At 41.0% G+C, this 16,930-nt stretch overlaps 2 protein-coding genes across 5 annotated transcripts in view; one reads left to right on the forward strand and one right to left on the reverse strand.

The window, feature by feature from the left end:
- LOC310826186 (tigger transposable element-derived protein 1-like) overlaps nucleotides 1-16,930 on the reverse strand; it is a 1,677,490-nt gene that overhangs the window by 1,642,402 nt on the left and 18,158 nt on the right. The window lies entirely within an intron of this gene.
- Nucleotides 1-16,930, forward strand: part of DCP1B (decapping mRNA 1B) — a 37,808-nt gene that overhangs the window by 12,988 nt on the left and 7,890 nt on the right. For all 4 annotated transcript variants that reach the window (XM_083700315.1, XM_083700314.1, XM_083700316.1 and 1 more), the window contains 4 exons: nucleotides 4,550-4,616; nucleotides 8,689-8,824; nucleotides 11,530-11,658; nucleotides 14,658-15,503. In XM_083700315.1, the coding sequence (XP_083556441.1) occupies nucleotides 4,550-4,616; nucleotides 8,689-8,824; nucleotides 11,530-11,658; nucleotides 14,658-15,503 (1,178 nt within the window). The remainder of the gene's footprint in view (nucleotides 1-4,549; nucleotides 4,617-8,688; nucleotides 8,825-11,529; nucleotides 11,659-14,657; nucleotides 15,504-16,930) is intronic.

Here is a 16,930-nt window from a genome sequence, read left to right on the forward strand (position 1 = left end):
TGAAATTAATCTGAGATTGCAAATGGCTCCACAGACTGATGAGTGAATAAGCTTGTTTTTGTGTCTGGGATTGTAAATCATTCAGGGGCAGCATGCTTTAAGTGATGGTGTTGCCTTAACTTTATATTCGGATACTATGCATGTGGTTAGTAGTCTGTCCCAGCCAGGAGACTGCCCTATTGTAAACACGCATTCCTTACTGGGTCACACTGTGCTCAAGATACCGTTGAAAACCCCACTCGCTCCTATCTGTATTGCATTCATTTAAAGTGCTACTTTGCATTTCTGAGCCTGCAATCCTGTGGCATTTGAGCCATTTTTATTTTTTTTATGAAAGCAGCCAGCGCACTGTTAAGGGAACTTAAACACCATTATAGGATTATAAATCCCTTTTCTTCCAAGCAGAAGTTAACCACAGATTTCTTGAGCTAAAGAGAGATTTGCACTCTTGGTAATAAATCTAATCCAATCCATAACTTGTCACAAGAGATGGATTTAATTTGTTTTGAGGCATCTGGTTTAGGCAATCATTTTTGGATTGTGATATTTAAGTATGTAACAACTCTTGCCCATATAACACGTGTGCAGGTACCACCAGATTCAATAAACATGCATAAGTGTGGTGTCATATGGGAGTCCTAATGTGAAATAGAAGTGACGTGTGCTGCACTGGTGAACTTAACACTCCGTGAAGGAAAATAAAGAGCAAGCAGTTCAAAATGTATTCTTTTCTGATCTATTTAAATAAGAGAGGAATTGAGAACTGGTGCCATAAGAAGATGGCAGGCATATTTGGCCTATGCAACACTACTGCACTCTAGTCAAAGGGAGAATTGCAGGGAGACTCTCTGCCTTAGACAATAGGTCAGGAGTCCAGCAAATAAGATGATATTCTCTGGCTTCTTTTACAGCTTCCAAGATGGGTTTTCTTGCTGGTCTGGACAAACTGCTATTGCTTTCTCGGGACTTGAGTCTGACACTGTTAGGAATGCATTCTGCTCCAGTCCTTTGCCCTTTGCAGGTCATCTGGAGTACCAGTTCATCAAATGTGATATCCATCACATTTATATTTTCAAGTGAAGAGACTTCTCATGTTGATTTTTCTAGTTCTGTGTACCTTAAGGCATTTTGCATTTGACACTTTATGTTATGATAAAAATAAATCAATTCATGCTTTTTATGGTTTTAAACTGTTGTTGAAAAAGTTCAGGCTTAACAGAGTGCATTTTTTAAAAAAACAACTATCCAGTTGTGTAGGAATATTAAAATATTTCCCTGGGGAGAGCTTTTGCTCAAAGTGCATTGGGATCCTTTCACTGAAGTCGTTCCCTTGCACTATTTTGGACCCCACAACCACATTTTTATTGTGTTCATCTGTTTGTGCTATCCCGTTGTGATTCTTCAGGACTCAGTATTGTTCCCATATTACGAATGTAGGGTGAGTAGCTGAGGCTGAGATATGGTGGCTTTCCAAAGACTGCGTAGTAAATTCATTTCTGAGGTGAGATTTGAACCAGTGACTTCCTGAATTCCAGCTCAAGCTCTAGGCCTCTTTGTTATACTAGCATTCTTGCAGTTTTTAGTTAGAATTTATTGCTGAGCATAAAGAGGACTAATAAAGAATTGAGAATATTGTTGAACAGTTGTGTGAAGTGGATTCTTTGTAGGTCTGTTCATAGGAGCCAATTCCTAGGGACCAAGGTCCCTTCGGGGGGCCCTCCCCCATAAAATAAAATTTGAGGAGGCTGGCTCCCCCCCAAATTTGATGGGAATTGCCATTCAAATGGTATGGTGTGCCACATCATCTGATCGGTTATGCACGGCGGGGCTCCCCCCCCCCCCCGGCATCCCTGAGTCTGTTCATATAATAGTCAAAGTGTAGCATAAGAAAAGCTGCATTGGAATAGTTTGCAATTAAGTGATTTGTGAACAGATTACCATTTTGAAGCGATTAATCATCCAAGTAATTTTTCTGAAGAACAGGAATGGCGCAGAAATTTAGAATCGCATTGACAGACTGATACAGAAAATACTTCAGCCCCATGTACAATTTCTGCTTAAGCACTCAGGCAATGCTTTTAAAAAGCCATTTCGCAAATTCAAAACATTATGTTAGAAATGACCCTAAAATGAAGCGATGTTAAGTAGTGAAGGTATACACTAAAAAAGAGAGAAGCAATACACTGTTGGTGTATTTCACAGGTTAAGAGGAATTGTTCTTGTCTGTAGTCTTCAGACTGCTCACTTGCACATTAATCCCATTGACTTCAGGGGAGAGCCTTGACATTAAACAGTGTATTTTGCCCTAATCCATTGAACAGCATGTGCAGCTAAGGCTCTTCATAAACCATGGAAGGCAAGACAGTAAGCACAAGCTGTTCAGTTTGTAACAAGAAAGGACCAATTGCACGTGACAGTACTCAGTTACCGGGTCTTGGGTCACATGACACAAGCTGCAGCGCAGTCTTTCAAAATAGGAGATTGAACCCTAACCTTATTCACTGTCTTGTTCAAAGGCGAAATTGCATCCTTTCATTACTGAAAACTCATTTCTCAAGCTGCACTCTCATTTGTCAGCAAGTCTCTTTTTGGAAAAACATGTTGGCTATACACAGCAAGAGAAAATAAAGAATGCTTAGCTGGGGGAAAGTAGGAAACATTCTCTTTGTTGCTTGTTGAATTAAAAAATGTCACAGGAAACATTTATGGTGATTAAATATGATGATGTAAATAGAATAAAAAATTGTGATGTAAATATGAAATGCAAATTAAAACAATCTTTAGGTAATTAAATAATGCTAGCCCTAAAATAACATCTCTGACTTGGCAAACAAGCTTAAGTTTATTGGGATGTGTTTGAATGCATTTGCACAAATTCAGCATTTAATATAGGCAAGTAAAGAATATATGAAACCCAAATCTGCAATTCCCAGGAGGAGAAAGTTCAAATTGAGAACTCCCAAAGGAGCACCATGACAGCAAATGACCAATTGATCTTGTCTGGATGTACGCTTAATTTGAGGTGGTAGATTTCAGTTAGGGTCTCATATGTACAGCATATGATTTACTGCAAAGCTATAGTCTCCTTTGAGAATTAGAGCGAGTGTATTTAATAATATTTCCCTGTAATTCCTCCTGAGGTTACTTTGCTTTATAAATTAGCCCCTGGGTGCTGAAACTAAGATAAAAATTACACCTTTGGAGATTGAATAGTGCATTGATGTGGTTGTATCTGGTTTTGATCTCATGAGGGCAAATTACAAATAGTGGAGACCATGCAAGAATTGTAGGGAAATATATTATGGTAATCTATGTGCCTGCAGGTGTGTTTCCACCATCAGTGGGGGTGGAATTATTCCTTGTTTGGGCAGGAAGATGCTGCTGTAACTCAGTGCAACTGAACTCCATGCCAATTTACTTCATAGCAAACATATAGCACAGTCACCTAATTGGAATTGAGTTCCAGTGAAGTAACCTTCAAGTTAATGTGCTTAGGCACTTGATGTTCAAAAACCTAACTTTAACTATTGAGTGCACTTAAAATTGCATTGCAGAAGGTGTGACATCACGTTCTGTATTCAGATGGTCTGAGGACAAATGCTGTTTTCACATTCAGCATGAAAATAAGTGCATATATCACTCCTTAATTTGGGACCTAAAATAGCTCTCATTATCACCTTCAATAGATTTTTCTGTTAAACACTTCTGGGGTGGGGCTTGTTGGCTTGTGCTTCAATATTTAATTTCCTTTTTCTGTATAAAATGTGGACATATTGTCACAATGTAAAACCGACAACACCTCCTGAATTATGTATACAGGCGTCCTGGACCCACTACAATCTATTGTGTTAAATGCTTTATTTAGACAAGTAAAACAAAAATCTGGGACATTGATAGAAAATGTTCTGTAAAAGTGGGTGCAGTCTTTTAAACATTGCTGCTATTTATAGTGATTATTTACCCCCAAATGTTCAGAACAAATCTCTTAGCAGACATCAATTTTCAGTTATTCCAGGATTTCCAGTTTACCAAAGTGATGATAGAAGGGGAGACTGTCTTTTACTCCAATAACAGGTTTATAACATTGCATATACTTTGTTCTCTCTATCAACATTCCCCAACTATTCATGACCACATAATCTGATCACTCTGAAAGCACTCCAGAAAGTATCCCCATTTCCATTCCATGTAGATGGGTGAAAGTTACCCGTTCATTCAAGGCATTGGGGCTAGTTTCCAGCAGCCAAAGGTCCAAATGTAACGTTTTCAAACGTTAATAAAAATAAATAAATGCAGACCTCATGGATGGGGCTGTGGACACTGTTGCACAAGTAGAAGTTGGAAGGACCTGGTGCATTAGTACAGAGCCAGAACAGAAACTGGAAGGTATGGGGAGCAGCCAAATATGTGCATCATATAGCAACAGGGGGAAGGTAAAATGCAACTGTTTAAGGCTTACAAAATATTTTTGAAACCTTTACAAAGCCAGAGGGTGCTGGATAGCATTGTAATGTGTTGTTCATTGTTTGTGTTTGATGTGCGTTTACAGTGTCCATTTATGGAATTTGGTTTTATGATAAGGAAGAATGCCAAAGAATTGCAGAGCTCATGAAAAAGTAAGTGCTGGTGGTCAAGGAAGCCCTTTGAGGATTTTATTTGTGATCATTTGCATGTTATAGCATTGTTCATTATATTGAAGCTGTTTAAGATTAACCCCCTTTATATTAACAGCATAAATGGGCTCATTAAAGCAGAAAAGTCAACTGACGCTGCAGTACTGTGCACACTTAAATAGCAGTAAGTCTTATTGAAATCAATGGGACTTACTTCTGAATAAAACTACATAAGATTGCACTGTGAAGCATATTTTAATTTGAACTAACGCATTTTGGAATTCAATAAAAGTTTACTTCATTGGGAGGAAAGCTCTTATTTGATAAAGACTGAGGAGGAAATAAATCACAGGCAAATGTCTGTAAATTGTAATTTATTTTTATGCTTTGCAATTTATTTTGTATAGTCTATTCCTCTTGATCTCACTTGCCCTGGTATATGGAAAAATATGCAACTTTATTCCCTACTTCTTTGAAGTAGGACTGTTTGTAAGATTAACCTGCTGAAACAGGTTAGTGCCTTCAATAAAACCTGGATTATACAATTAAGCCAAGGACCATACACATTCAATAAATGTTATAAATGTGCTTACTATAGTATATAGAGATCAGGTCTTAATATTTTTAATATATTAGTTTTATAATATCCAAACACTGATGGATAGCATCTCTTTCTAAGTGCCCTGAATGATGAAATTCCACCAGGTAGGTAGGTACCGGTTTGAGGGATCCTTTCTGGATTGCTGAGGTCAGAGGTCCTCCAGGGTTAGGGTTCTTTAGGGTGTCAGACAGGGTCTCTCCCAGTCCTACCTGGAGATACCAGGGATCAAACCTGGGGTGTTCTACATACAAAACAAATACTGTACCACTGAGGTAAGGCCCTTCCCTCTCTCTCTTTGGTAATCCTGTAGCCATCTGTGTGGTAATGGTAGCTAGGCCACTTGCAGAGGCATTCCAGTTATTCTGGTTCCCATGTTACTTTTACACTCACTTTGTATCTAATGCCATGCTCTTGCAATTGGTCATACATATGATGTTTGGGCTGTAACTTTCTAAAGATATATGGGTGGAGTCTAGTGTAGAATCTGGTATAGATATACTCAATTTATCATCTAAATTCTAACTCTAACCAGATGCCTGCAGCTTAGAGGATTTATCAGGTGAGTTAAATTTGCCTGGGACAGCCAATCTTTGTTTTTGCCCAGTTACATTACAGTGCGATTGCTATGAAACAATCTACAGATTTACTTCTCCTGCTAGGCATTGATAAGGAAATTCTACAAGACCTGGAAATGGATGTACAAAAGAATCCATCTGCTGTAGAGAAAGAGAGAAGATGTTTCACTCTAGGAAAGTCAGAGCTCCTCTTTCTCAGCATTATTATTTAGATTTTTAACCCAAAGTTTCCTCCAGAGGAGCCAGAGGGCAGCAAAACATATCAATACTAATACAATTAAACTTCTAAAAATATTTAAATACTTCTAAAAACAATCACCTACCGTTTTATCCTATCCTGACTCACATTCACAGTGAAGTACAATACAAAACTATAAGCTACACATTACTGCTTATTAGACATTACAGAAGTATGCACAGATCACAAATTTAGTTAACATTTCCCTAACACAATTTAATTGCAGCTATAGTCTTTTTGAAAAAAAGAAATAGGCATGTATCCCTCTTGTGTAGCAATTGAAAGGAGCAGAGTAATTATATTAAAAATCTCTAATATCTCCCCTTAGTTGTATTCCCCACCCCACCGCATCAGAAGTGTGCAAATGCTTCCCTCATGGGGAAATTTCTGAACTTTTTCTAGTGCTGTGATACAATTTTTGAGATATACTGCACCTAATGTTCCAAATGTCGTCACACAGTAGATCTATATAAAAGTCATTGTAATATTTGTAATTGTAAAATATTGTAAAATTGGGACGCAGGTGGCGCTGTGGGTTAAAGCCTCAGCGCCTAGGACTTGCCGATCGAAAGGTCGGCGGTTCGAATCCCTGCGACGGGGTGCACTCCCGCTGCTCGGTCCCAGCGCCTGCCAACCTAGCAGTTCGAAAGCACCTCCGGGTGCAAGTAGATAAATAGGGACCGCTTACCAGCGGGAAGGTAAACGGCGTTTCCGTGTGCAGCTCTGGCTCGCCAGAGCAGCGATGTCACGCTGGCCACGTGACCCGGAAGTGTCTCCGGACAGCGCTGGCCCCCGGCCTCTTGAGTGAGATGGGCGCACAACCCCAGAGTCTGTCAAGACTGGCCCATACGGGCAGGGGTACCTTTACCTTTAATATTGGTAGTTTTATTTTCCATTCCCAATATTGACTTGTCTTTTTCACTTCCACTGCGCAGAAAGTTGACAGTTTCAGTGAACTGCCTACCACAACCTCAAGTTCTGTTTCTTGGGTTAGTTGCAGTCAATTCAGATCCCACCTCCATATGTACAAAGTAGTTCTGTTTTGCCCCAGTGTGCATCACTTAGCCCTTGCATACATTAAATGCTGTGTGAAGCTTTCTTATCATTCACTCGGTTTGGAGCTAGATTCTTCTGGATCTCTTCAATTTGCTTTTGCATTTCACAGCCCAGATAACAAACTTGGCTATCTCATTGCTTACCCCTGACTTAAGAACGTTTATGAATAAAAGGTAGCATTCCCAGTACAGAACCTTTGGGTAGTTTATTGATAATTTGTCTCCTTATTTTAAACTGTTTAAAATTTCTGTTTCCTTTTCTTAAGCAGTTATTGATCCATAAGAGGTTGATATGGCAACAGTCATCTAAAACAAATATTAGCATAGCTAGCATAGTGTGTAGCCTGTGCGGGGAGTGGAAGCATATTGAGCCATGACCAATACATGATCCAGAGGAATAGGTCTGTTTGATTGGCTATAGCAAAAAAAAAGAAACAATCCTGTGTCACCTTAAAGGCCAATAAGACAATAAAACAGGTTTTGTTGCTCCTTGCTTTTGGTGGCGTTTGGGGCCCCATTATTTACAGATCTTTCCCCCTCCTTTCTGTTAACATAGAATACCCATCAAATATCCAATCAAAAGTAGAGTCCAAAGACTCTTGAGGATAAGAGTTGTGGGCTCCTGGATCACTGACCTCTATGAAGGTGGATTTTACATAAATCTCTTGCTGCAATGCTGGAAGAAGCAACACATTAAGCGCTCTGTCATCAGTGACTCGGATATCTGTTGTCACATGTTGTATTCAGCCCACAGTGAAATATCCGCGATCTTGACCGTTTGGTGCCTGTCCTTAACTGCTTCCATGCCTGATCAGAAAGCCTCTGGGAGCCTCAGCCTAGAACGGGAGACTGACAAAGGTGACTTGTAGCCCATAAAAGCATCTGAGGAAAGAGAGTGGAGTGCCATATATTGACAATCCCTGTGTGGCAGTGGTGCCTTTGTCATGGTGAACAACACCACAATGGTTAATATCAGGAGCAAGAAAGAATTTATACAAGATTTCAGGAGAAGCAAGCTGTCATCTCAAACAACTGTACGTTATTGAAAGATAACTGTGGCTAATCAGCTCTCCCTGCAGTTTTTGGTGATTAAATGTCTCTCAGACTGCTAATTTTCTTCAGTAAAAGACTAGTTTGTGAGGATTTGTATGATTGTAAACCATGTTTAGTGGGTTATAATAGCAGCATTTCATCTAGTTAAAACTGCACTGCAGTTCAGCCAAGTGACTGTGTGTTAGAATTATCAGCAGTTTGCAGTAATTATAAAACAGCTGGGGCAGGAAATTGGTCATTTACTAGCAGTTAAAGACTTGTTTATGTATATTCGCCACCCTACCATCACCAGCAATCATAAAATGAGCTGTGGTTTAATGTACTTCCCGGCCAGACGATCTGTGACTGTGTTAGGGATATTTAAGTCTTTTATGGCCCAGTGTGCACAAAATTTGAGAAATTACATTATCAACCCAGGCAAACCTTATGAGATAGCCCTTCTCCTTCAAAACAACAACCTTGGAACCATTCTTAATGTCTGCTAAATGATTTGAAGCAGTTGGAATTGAACTCCATTTTCTCCCTCATTTTTAACTTCACCCTTCATTTCCAGTTTAACTCAGCAAGAACAACTGAAAGCACAGCAGGGGGCTGGCACTGGAATTTCCCCAGTAAGCCTGAATTTGGGTGACAGCAAAGAAGTGGATATCCTACGGATGCTCAACAAAGCCAAAGATGAATATACCAAGGTGAGGCCTATCCTGTATAAAACAATACCTGCAAGTATTCTTGGATGAGACTAGATTTATCTAGATGCACTACTGTCTGGGTTCAGACTCGGTTTTGGAACTGAATCAGCTTTAGTTGCTCTGATGGATGACCTTCATTGTGAAAGAGATGGGGAACACTACTGTGTTACTTCTGCTCAATCTCTTGGTGGCTTTTGACACTATTGCCCACAGTATCCTGCTGGACTGACTCAGAGGAATTAGTATTGGAGGCACCATATTATGATGGTTCTGTCCTTACCTTCATGGCTGCGTTCTGAGTGTAGCACTGGATGAATACTCCCTGGCCCCCTGGGACTTGTGCTGTGGGGTCCTGCAGGGCCCTGTGCTATTAGCATTTATACAAAGCCACTGGGGGCAGTCAGTAGGGGTTTGTGGGCAAGATGTCATCGGTACACTGATGATACGTAGCTCCATTTCCCCATAACATCTGAATTGAGAGGCTGTGAAAGGTCTGGATCGGGTGTCTGAATGCAGTGGTGGGCTGATGAGGGCCAATGAGCTGTGTTTGAATCTTGAGAAGGCAGAGTCTCTTTGGTTGGGTAGCTCCCATGTTCAGAAGATAGGCAAGTACTTGTTCCAGATAGGGTCACATTCCCTCCGAAGGAACAATGATTGGTACTTAATTGTCGTCCCCCCCCCCCCTTTAATGTACAGTAGAAAAGATTGTGTAGAAGACTACACTCATACTGAAGTGGTTTCATTTTTTCTCTCTTTTTTAGAAAACATTTGTTTGAAGGATGAGTCAGTCCATGTCTGCTTCTTATTCCACCCATCCCTCTATTTCTTTATCATAATTGGTTCCTAAGAAAATAATCTATCATAGAGAATTTTATGTTCAGAAGCCCTTTGAGATATAGGAATAGCTGTCCTCTCAAAGCTGGAGATCATGTACATTAGGCTAAGCAAAGGTGACACATTTTACAGTTTTATTTGCATCAAAAGCCACTGCACATCAGGACCACCACGCTTCTCAAAATAGCTATTTTACATTTTATCATTTTGTGACTGAATTCCATGTGATGGAATCAGCTTTTGTGTCCCGCATAGACCATCTTTACACTGCAGTTTGGGATAATCACTAAGCAAAGAAACATGAAGTCCATTACTGGTTTTCTCAATTGCTGTTGTACTGATTATTGCTGCTGCTGCTTGTTCCAGTTGTGATAACTGCTTTTCATTTTTTAAACTTTTGTATTATTATTTAGCTTGTGCTTTTTATCACTTCACATTCTCTAGTGATGTTAGTAGAACAGCAAATGAAAGTATAAAGTATTTATAATTCAAATTAATAAATAGTATCCACCAGTCTAACCTGAAGCTAGATACACTCCCTTCCTTGCTGGTGTCAATGTCTTCCATTCGAAATCCTGTACAGCTGCTGCTAGTCAATGCACACAATTGTGAGCTAGATGGACCGATGGTCTAAAGCAGCTTCCAAAGAAAAGATAGCTATTCATACTAATAATGGTGCAGGCTCAGCAGCAGGCAATTAGTCCAGAAGTCATGATTCCAAAGTACATGTGGAAGGCAAGAGATGCAAAAGTGAACAGAAGCAACAAAGATGTCCTACGGTTGTCACACCACTCTTGCCTAGCTTTTAAATATGAGGCGGGGTGAGATCACTCTAAATACACTCTCACCTCCTGATACTGCATTCAGATATGTGCTTAGCCTGGGCGGGTGTGTCTGATCCCACCTACAGAGGTGGTGCCCTCTTCTCTGTGATAAGACTGTGTCTTGCCCTTCTGACTCCATCTTCCCCACTGAGTCCTCCTGCTCAGCCCCTCCCCCTGGCTGGTCAGGGTCCTTCTCATTCCCCAGTGGGACTCTGCAGCAGGCGCAATGAAGAGAGCCAGCACATCTCTCCCCCGCCCCAGTGCTACATCTGGAGTCACAAGGAGAGGACCTCCATCTTCCATTCCTGGGCACCAACCCACAAGCCCCCCCCCTTCTTCTTTCTCCTAATCCTCTACCGCCTGAGGTTGCCCAGCCATACCAGATCCTGATGGAACTGAGAAGTTTGCCAGTGCCAGCGTAATTTCTTTTGTGGGCCAAGTGGTTGTTTTTAATTTGCCCAGTCTACTGTAGCTGGTTTTTAACTATGTTTTATTCTGTTGAATTTTACTGGTGGGTATGATTCTGGGGTCCCCCCCCCCTTTGCTATTCTACTATTTTATTGTGTTACATTTCTTTTATTATGATTTTGAATATGTTTGATGTCTCAAGAGCCTTGTCAGGGACAAAAATCCACTGTTATATCAAATGTCATGTGCTATCTGGATAACCTGAAGCCACTGCTGTTTTTGTTTTGTTTTTCTAATGTCTTTTACCCTTTTAAATCTAAGTCTAGCCTTTAGTCTGCATGAAATATAGGTTAAGAGCAGAGTGAAGAGACGATTAGAATGGAAGATGATCTGTATAAAATCCCTCGTATGGATATTTCCAGCACTTATATTGCATGTGGCTCATGTTCCAAGAAAATCCAATTGTCTTTCCTTCAGGTACCCTTGATCCTCATGGACATTTGTCAATTTGTCAGTTCTGTTTTCTCTTCTCAAGTTTAACTGTACTGTATTTTTTTCACAGTGAGGGAGAGATTGAAAATGAAAATTGCTTTCTATAAAAAGAATTAATGTAGCATTATTTTTGTTTGTGTGTTGCAGTGTAAAATGTGCTCAGAGCCAAAACAGATAACCAGTTCTTCTGCTATATATGACAACCCCAACTTGATCAAACCAATCCCAGTGAAGCCTAGTGAAACTCAGCACCAGTGTATTCCTCAACAAGTCCAGGTATGCTATTGTATTTACTTTCTTAACCCTAAGCTTCTTAGTTTAGAAGGCTTATGAGTCTGTGTTAGGAGCCTTTCTGTGCAATAAAAAAAGATTACCTTGCTGGGTGAACCTCTGACATCGCATCCAGTTTTGCTCTCAACCCAGCCATGATCCACAATTTCATTACCCTGGTGTGGTGGTGTGTATCTTTACCACAGGTAGTCACACTGCTTTTTGGAACTCATTTTTAACTAAGTCTGGATGAGGGCTCAAATATATTTGACTGTATGCATCAGTAAAGCACACAGCTTTCAGAAAACAATTACTACAAAATAAACAGCATTCTTAAAGCAAAAGTTGTATTTTTGGAATGGCTGAACAGAGAGGCGTGGGCAGCCCTTGGCCATGCTAGGCCAAATATCACCTCACCCCCTGCACAGGACTATTCAACCCCTAAAGAAAGAGGGAACATCAACAACTTTGGGGGACAGGTGAAATCAATTAATTTTGGGGTGAGGAAAGGGCTTACTGTTAAAGTGGGTGTTCTTTTCTAAATACAAACAAAACTTTACCACCACCACTTCAGTCAGTGGCTTAGTTACCCTCAGCAGTCTGGTAGTATTCCATTTGAAATTTAGGACAGAAAGCCCCTTGAGAACGAGGCTATGTAACATAATGCATATATTTCAGGGGCATGGTGATTATGTTATATAACAATTTGTATTATTGTTTGTTTGTTTGGATGTTGTTGTTCCTTCAGTGCCCCTGAAAAACATACTCATCTTATAAGACAACAAAATGCCCAATGCAGTTTAGTGAAGAACTGATATGCATCAAGCATTTCTCTAGTTTATAAGGGCATTTTATCATTTAATAAAATTATATTTTCTCTCCCCCCCCCACCTTTGTGTTTGATGCTGCCCTCTTTTTCCCCCTTTAGTATTTTGAGAGGGGCTCAATTTCTGTTGCTGCTCTTAAAACTCCTTCAGTAGTGACTGTCTATGATTTACAGACTTTGAATCCAAAGCATTAATAAGAGCACCTGTAGGCTTCTATTGATTGCTTTTTCCCTGTGTTGGCATTAGGAGTTATGCTTGCCTTTCATAGTACCCCTTTGATTCTTAAAACCTTTCAATTCTTCTTACAATGGATGCAATTTTAATGGAATTTTGTAATGCAATTCTGTTTACATAGGAATGATATTTTATAGCCCATTACAAAGTGTACGATATTCATGAACACTGGGCTGGGAGGACTAAGATACAGCTCATAATCACACATCGTGTTCAAAGCTGACAGATCTGTGCTGTCCAATTTTATGCCCTTAATCAGGAAACAACACACAACGCTGTTTGTGTGCAATATTTCAGAGATAGGTAGAAGGAAGACTGTGCTCCATCAGCAGGCCACCTCTTGCCTCTTGATTTGTAGGATTCTTTTAACAAATATTGGAAAAGTTTGATCTTGGTCTGATCCCTACCAAAGCACCTTACATTCTTAAACAAGGGTGTGTGCTCTTGATTACTGAGCCAGATCAGTTAACTGTTAAGAAATCCAGAGTATGAACACTTTTGTTTAAATTTAATTTCTTACATTTATGTCCCATCTTTCTTCTGCCGTGGAACTCCATGCATTGTGCATATGGCTGCCAAGAGTCACCCATCCAAGCACTGAACAGACCCAGACCTGCTTAGCTTCAGTAAGGTGGTGACCTCATATATCTTCAGGCTGTACTCTAGGTATATTGCTTTGTAAAGCTAAGATGCGAAATTGGACCAAAATGATTCTAGCCATAGAAATAAAAAGTAAATTAAACAAAACGAAATTCAACCCATTTCCTCCACCCACATAAAGATGCAAGAAAACTGTTGAAATGAAGCTTCATATACCAGGTGTGAGTTGTTAATAATAATTTAGTACATACAGTCAGCAAACAGGTAGATAAGCTCTGCTATACAGTGGTACCTCGGTTTTCGAACGTAATCCGTTCTGGAAGAGCGTTTGAGTCCTGAAACTTTCGAAATCTGAGGGGTAAAGGGCGGTCTGCAAATTTAATAGAGAAAAATAACATATACACTCAGTAGAAGCCGTTTGACTTCCAAGTCATGTTCGAAAATGGAAGCATTTACTTCCGGGTTTACGGTGTTCGAAACCCAAACGTTCATCAATGGAGACGTTTGGAAACCGAGGTGCCACTGTATTGTGACCTTTTGTGCAGTGCTGTGTAATTTTACACCCTTTGCTACACTCAGATAAAGAATCATACAGTAAATAAAATAAATGGTAGTTTGCGAGACAGTTCACTGGAGGTGAAGAGGTTCTGCTGCTGAGTAATGATGAAAGGAAGGAGGGAGAGACCCAACACTTACTGGAGCAAGCTGTGAGGCAGCGTCAGGAAAGTGTGGTGTGTGCTGAAGAAGCAGCATACAGTGGTGCCTCGCAAGACGAAAAGAATCCGTTCTGCGAGTCTCTTCGTCTAGCTGTTTTTTCGTCTTGCGAAGCAAGCCCATTGACGGATTAGTGGATTAGCGCTATTAGCGGCTTTTAGCGGCTTAGCGGATAAGTGCCTTAGCGGCTTAGAAAAAGGGGGGGGGGCCCGCAGGAACTCGCAAGACATTTTCATCTTGCGAAGCAAGCCCATAGGAAATTCGTTTTGCGAAGCACCTCCAAAACGGAAAACTCTTTCGTCTAGCGAGTTTTTCGTCTTGCGAGGCATTCGTCTTGCGGGGCACCACTGTATAGGAGGAGCTGTCCCCTGTCCACCACTTCTCTCCTTATAACTGTCCTCACCAACCATCTTCCCACCAACTGGTTCCAAACTCATGCTTCTGCCACAAACAGAACGTCTGTGATCTTACCAATTGTTTGTAGAAAAGCCATTTGTTCAGCTTTCGGAGAACGTACAGTGGCATCTGCTGTTCTCTCTCTTCCTTTGATGCTGCTAGCCAAACCTTTATTTTGCCTTTATTTTTCTGAATTAAACTGGCTTTCTTTTCTCCTCCCCGCTCCCCCACCAGAACATAGACCCTGAACCACAACACTTATCTCTCACAACGCTCTTTGGAAAGCAGGAAAAGTCTAACAAATACCAAGATACCTCAGAGCAGTCACAAAAACTTCACCAAGAAAACTTTCCTCTGAGGCAAGGGGTGGTGCGCTCTCTGTCCTATGAGGAACCTGGAAGACACTCGCCCACAGCAGAGAAGCAGCTGTGCCCGGCCATTCAGAAACTTATGGTGCGTGGAGCAGAGCTTCACCCAGTCTCCGAACTCCCTGAGAACCGGATGTGTGAGAACGGCAGCATCCCTTCGGTAGGGGAGGTTTTCACGGGACTCTTCCAGCCTGTGGCTTCTCATGGCATTCGGACATCTCATCCAGTCCAAGATGCCGCCAGCACACGTAGCCTGCTGCAACAGCTCCAAAGCCAGTCAGGGCAAATGACAAAAATGGAGCTCAGCAATGTAGGACCAGTGAGTTCTGCTGCATCAGTCTTCAGCAGGGCTCCTGCTGTCTCCTCAGGAGCCCAGGTAAAGAATGTGACACAGCCTCATCTCATGTATTTCAATGGCTCTCTCCCAGGTCAGACTTTGGGGCCTCCAGCCCTTGGTAAAGAACAATCCAAGCTTCCCGGACAGTCCCATCCTCTCTCTGGGAACCAATCTGGAAATTCTGGAGTAATTTCACCACAAGAGTTATTAAAGAAACTTCAGATAGTTCAACATGAGCAGCAGTTGCATGTATCCAGTCGGCCAACCTTGGCAGCCAAGTTTCCCGTGGTTACTCAGAGCAGCACCACCCTAAAACCTCTGGATTCCTGGATGGACAAAGCTTCAAACACAGAAAAGCAGCCTCCTCTTTTTCAGGTAAACCAGCAATAGATTTGATAGAGCCTAGAGTCCGAGAACCTTGGATCAACAGGCTGCTTGTTCTTCTACTTTCAACATTCAAAAACCAAAAGTACACCTCTCAGTTCTAGCATTGGGGAACTGTAGGCTACTTCATGGTCCATACTAGTGGTGTCCAAACACTGCTCCTTAGTTCATTTTAACAACCCTTTGGGCTTAGCTTGAGTTTTTTCAAGCATGTAGATTTGAAAAATCCCAAGTGTTTTTTTGTGTGCAGCTTCCATTCACCAGTAAATGTCCCAACAAATCAAAAACCTTTTACCTTTGTGGGTGAACCTCATGTCAAGTCATCCTCATCCCCAGGTTCAAAAGTCCTTGAAGTGGGGCATGCCTTTTCAAGGGGGGCTAGTGGACATTTTGTACCTGAATGTCCTCTGCATTGTTAAACCATAGCTAGTACAGTCGTACCTTGGTTTTTGAACAGCTTAGTTCTCGAACATTTTGGCTCCCAAACATTGCAAAGTGACTGTTCCAGTTTGCAAACTATTTTTGGATGCCGAACGTCCAAGAAGGCTTCCATGGCTTGATTGTTAGAGTCATTTCAGACATTCGTGAATAGGGTAGAATGTGAGCCTTATTCTTGGGATATGTGCTTACCACCATGTATAGGAAGTAAGACATGAACTAGGTGCAAACTTGCAGGAATGGATAAATAATTCACTCAGTTTCTGCAATCTTCGCTTCCAAACTATGATGGAAGAAAAGCAGAAATTGGACAAATTGCACATAGATATTGGGTCACAGGTAATTTCCATCTTTGCATCAATGCTACCTGGGACTCCACCCAACTGCATGTTAGCTATTTCTCCTTATGCCAACATTTGAGTGAAGCCTAATCACAAAGGGTGGTAAGGAGGAATACAGCTGGGATGGGCAACTAGGCTAAAGATCCCTTGCCTGCACATCCACTGATACTACTGATCCCAAGTGAATCTAGGTTTCCATAGCTGTGTCCCTATGGAATATAGTTTTGCTTTCCCATTGACCTTCAGCACTTGATTTCTTGATTTGTTTATAAAGGGTTTTCCAGATATACTAGCATATTTTGCTGTTGTCAAGCTGCATCCAAGAAAAGGCATTTCTAAATTATAATACAAATCACTCCCACCACTTCCAAAGTTAAATGATCCCTTTAATAATCCTTGGAAATCCCTCACTTGGGCAAATGGGATCTGTGCAGCTGTGGGGGGTTGGCTTTTGGCTGCTGCTTTTGTTGTGCAGTCTGCCATTTCCTCCAGCCTCTCCTCCATAGACTGCAGCCAAGCACACTATTAAATAAAACTGGAAATTAAGCTTATTGTTAGGCTCTATAATTTGAACTAATAGAAAGTGTGAAAGTGCAGGAGGTGTCAAAACAAGAAAAGTTGGAATTTGATGATTCATTG

This window comes from Podarcis gaigeae (assembly GCF_964106915.1).
Source record: "Podarcis gaigeae genome assembly, chromosome: 10".
Lineage (NCBI taxonomy): Eukaryota > Metazoa > Chordata > Lepidosauria > Squamata > Lacertidae > Podarcis > Podarcis gaigeae.